The 3,982-nt window shown below is 68.4% G+C and overlaps 1 protein-coding gene across 1 annotated transcript in view; it reads right to left on the bottom strand.

Moving 5' to 3' along the window:
- Positions 1-427: 427 nt before the first annotated feature.
- CTTN (cortactin) overlaps positions 428-3,982 on the bottom strand; it is a 9,607-nt gene continuing 6,052 nt past the window's right edge. The window contains exon 7 of the mRNA XM_012734323.1: positions 428-551. Coding sequence (XP_012589777.1) covers positions 428-551 — 124 coding nt within the window. The remainder of the gene's footprint in view (positions 552-3,982) is intronic.

The raw sequence follows: 3,982 nt of genomic DNA, 5'->3' as shown, positions 1-3,982 counted from the left end.
GGCGCGGCGCAGCGCCCTCGCGGCCCCTCCGCGTAGCTGGCCCACTGGCCTGAGGGATCAGAGTCGGGCTGGGCTTGGCTGGCTGGTGGCCACGCCCCAGGTCGCGCTCGAGAGCTGCCTGGGACCAGGCTGGGCGTGGGGACCCCACGACCGGCAGCCCAGTGGCTCGCACCGCGTGGCCGCCGTTACGGGGAGCCCCGCCGAAGGGGGCTTGAGCTAGCAGGGCGCTGCGGGCGGCTGTCCGCCTGGTTCACCGCCCCAGCGCCCCGGCGGGAGGATGAGTGACCAGCCCAGGCAAGCGGCCAGGGGCCTCCGCGTTCCCGCGAGGGGCTCCCTGCCGTTCCCTTGCAACAAAGGCTGCTGCACCCCCTCATGCTCCCTTCTGAGCAGGGAGAGAGCCGCCAGCGCTCGGTAGGGACAGCGCGCCTCACCCAGAAACAGCCACGGAGTGTCTGTGACCACCGGGGAGCCCTAGCTGGGCGGAGTGCAGCCAGGACTGGGGGGCCAGCGTGGGGGAGGGGGCTGCCACTCGGTGGCCCCCCTCGCAGCACCTTTGGGTGAGCACCCCAGCGCATCAATCACATTCACGACTTGTTCAGCCTTCACCACCCTCGAGTTCAGCACCCTGGACAGACACCCCATACCCATTAGCAGGCTCCCCACTCCCCCCCAGTCTCCAGCCCCCACAGATCTACTTCCTGGCTCTGTGGAAGTGACCCTATTTGTGTAGGGAACATCTTGAGCCTTGACTGAGAAGATGCCAGGACGCCCCCCTTCTCCTGTGCTAACTGGCCCTTGTGACCCACCCCCGGCTCCATCTCAGTGGAACAGAGACACGCGTGACATCTCTCCTGGCCTCACATGGGAAAGAGCACACATGACAGCAGTGTAAGGCCGGGTGGGGCGCTGGCCACGGGCCCTGCTGACCTCGAGTCCTGTCCCCAGCTCCGTACTTCTGTGACCCTGAATGAACCTGAAGTGTGACCGATGGCCGTGCCCGCCTGGCGCACCGGCCGCCGCCCCGCCTGCCCCATGGGGCCGCTGTCCTCACAGCCACGCAAGGGAGCTGCCCGCTCCCACTCTCCCCACACACAGAACCCCGGGGGCTTTCTGTCTGCTCCTGGCTCCTCTGGCTGGAGAACCCCCACTACACGGGCTAGGCCCGCTCTGTCCATGCGTGGCTGGCTCCCCCTCCTGGTGACTGCGAACAAGGTGGCTGCGAGACTGGCGTAGGCCCGTGAGTGCCCGTTCTCCACTGTTTGGGGCCAGACCGAGGAGGGGGACTGCAGGGCCTTCCGGGCACCACACTGAACACCCCGTGGTTGAGGCGCTGGCAGGCTCTCAGAGACGCTGCCCCACTCGACCCTCCCTGCGGCGAGGCCGCCACGGGGGCCCAAGGTGGCGGGGCTCGGGGCTGGCTGTAGGGGCGGCCGGCCAGTGGGCTGGTCAGAGCCACCGTCTGGTGCCTTGGGGGCGCCTCAGTTCTGTTTGGGACGGCGCTGAGGTGCTGCCTCTGGCCCGCGTCCAGCTGTCAGATGGCGAAACCGGAGTCCTGTCCCCATTTCATTGCCTTTGATTCTGGCCAAGGGGCCTGGGAATGGGTCGGCTCATGCTGCTTGAACCTTAGAGGGCGCTGAGCAGAGGCCCAGAGCCCAGACCACAGTGGGCCAGGACAGCAGCCCAGGCGACCCAGGGGCAGCTCGCGCCTGGCAGCCCATCTGCTCCACCACCCACCCATGGCAGGCGCCGTGCAAAGCCCGACCTGTGGCCCAGCAGCACAGGGCCGCCGGGGAGCCCTCCCTGGCCCGAGACATCCGGAGACCCCGTGTGCAGGCCCTCCACGAGGCCCCAGGCCTGCCCGCCAGGTTCCAGAGCCCCTTCCTCAAAGCAACCTCCGCAGACCCCCTGGTGGCGCAGGGGTTGAAGCGCTGCACTGCCTCAGTGTCAGTCGAACAGGCCAGGGAGGGACCCCAGGGTGCGGCAGACCCCTCCTACTCCCCCTGCTCCCTCAGCAGTGTCCTTCGTCCATCTGTCCTGTGTCTCTGGTGAGTCCTCTCACCGCCCCGACATCTGGCCTGTACCCCAGTTCTGTGTGCATAAATAAGTCTTTAAAAATATATCACCCCACACGTAGGGTCCCATCGGCAAGACTAACCGCCCCAGACACTCCCTCGGAGCCAGGACAGATTGCTGGGGGCAGGCACGGGCAGCACTGGGGTCTCTTGGGGTGGAGTGCCCTGCAACTAGATGGTGCCAATGTCCCCTCGTCCCCATGACACCACAGCCAGAGTCGCGCTGGGGGTGGGTTATGTGGCAGACACTCCCACCTCCGTGAACTTTCTTGAAGAAACAACATCTCAGTGTCTCTGGGATCTCGCTTGGATCTTGGAGGAGCAAAGGGACATTCCTGGAAAACTCAGGAGCCCAGAGACGGCTGCTGTCAGTCCTGGCGCGGGACCGACGCTAGTCCCTAGTTTCGGGCGAGGACCCAGGTTCCGGGAGACGGTCCTCTTAGGAGTAACCAGGAGGGGACACCCGGGGCCTCTGCATTTCATTGCACAGCTTTCTGTCAGTCGGCAGTGTGTCCGCATCTACAGAGCAGGGCAGGCTGCAGTGAGCAGCCCCCTGCGGGGGTGGGAAGGCGCTCAGGGCGCCCAGTGGGGGCGCGGGGGTGCGGAGCGGCTGCCGGCGCAGCTTTGCTGATTAACACGTCAGAGAGGCGGCGCCCAGGTGTGGCAGGTGTTCAGCGGCCGGTCCCTCCCACGGGCCAGGCTGGCTGCCACCGCCCCCCACACGCTTGGCGCCCACGTAGCCGGGGGGGGGGGGGTTGGATGGAAGCCCTGTGGTCAAAGGGCATGCTCGACATGTTGATGAGCCCTGAGGGCCACCCATGCCTGGGAGCCCCCTCAGCACCCATGTCTAGGGGAGCCACGCCCGCCGGTGCAGGGCGCGGATAGGCGCCCTAACAGCTCGGCGGTCAAGCGTTGGCACAACGAGCTCGCTGGCTCCAGGCGGGCCCAGCGTGGAGGGCAGGAAGGGCCTCCCCCTCCTCCACCCAGCCGGACGTCTACCCAGACAGGGAGCCGCTGAGTCGGTCACGACGTCCCACCACGCTGACCGCAGCGCCGCGCAGTAGCTAGGCCCGGGACACGGTGCCCAGAGGGCTCACAGCTCGGAAGACACCCAAGGGCGAGGGGGAGCAACCCAGGGGCGGGGCGAGCACCCACGGCTGAAACGTGGGTACACAGGTGCTGGTGTTAACGGAGTCCCCAGGGTGGGGGGCCCAGTTCCCTGCTTCCCCCGCCCCCAAGGAGGTGGCGCTAGCAGGGAGGAGCCGGGCGGAGACTGGGCAGGAAGGAGCTGCGAGCGGAGCCCTGGGGTGCCTGGGCTGAACGGAAGAGGCTGCGCAGGCCCCAGGCCGCAGCCTGGCTAGACTGGCAGAGGGGTGCGGGGCTCAGCACCCGGCCCGAGGCGCAGGCGGGGAACGCGGCTGGTGCTGGGGCCAGGCGAAGGGGCGACCTTGCGGCCGAGGGCCCCGGCCAAGGCACGGGCCGAGTGTTGGCCTGGCCCAGGGCCTGCGTGCCTCTTGGCAGTGGTGATGCCAGGGCCCGGGCGGCCACGTGAGTACCCCCGGGGCCTGGGCGAGTGCCCCAAGGGAGCATGTGTCCCCAATCTCAGTGAGCGCACCCTGGGGCTGGGGCTGAGGCCAGGCCGAGCCCCCCAGACGCCTGTGCATGCAGTGGGGGCCTGAGGGAGAGCAGAGCCCTGGGTGGGCAGCGCCTCCGGCAGACTGGGCCTTACTGCCAAGCCCCCCACCCGCCCGTCCGCCCGGGCGGCACCTACCGTGCCCGCTGCACCCGGTTGGTCTTTACCCCGCGGGAGGAGGCCGCAGGGCAGCAAGGCAGCGTGTGCAGAGGACCCGGCGGCGTCAGTCTCTGAGCAACACCTGGGTCTCCTGGGCCGCCCGGGGCGGGGGTGGGCC

This window comes from Condylura cristata, unplaced genomic scaffold (assembly GCF_000260355.1).
Source record: "Condylura cristata isolate star-nosed mole 26May11 unplaced genomic scaffold, ConCri1.0 scaffold00054, whole genome shotgun sequence".
Lineage (NCBI taxonomy): Eukaryota > Metazoa > Chordata > Mammalia > Eulipotyphla > Talpidae > Condylura > Condylura cristata.
The sequence above is the reverse complement of the archived record's forward strand: the minus strand, read 5'-3'. Positions and strand labels throughout refer to the sequence as shown.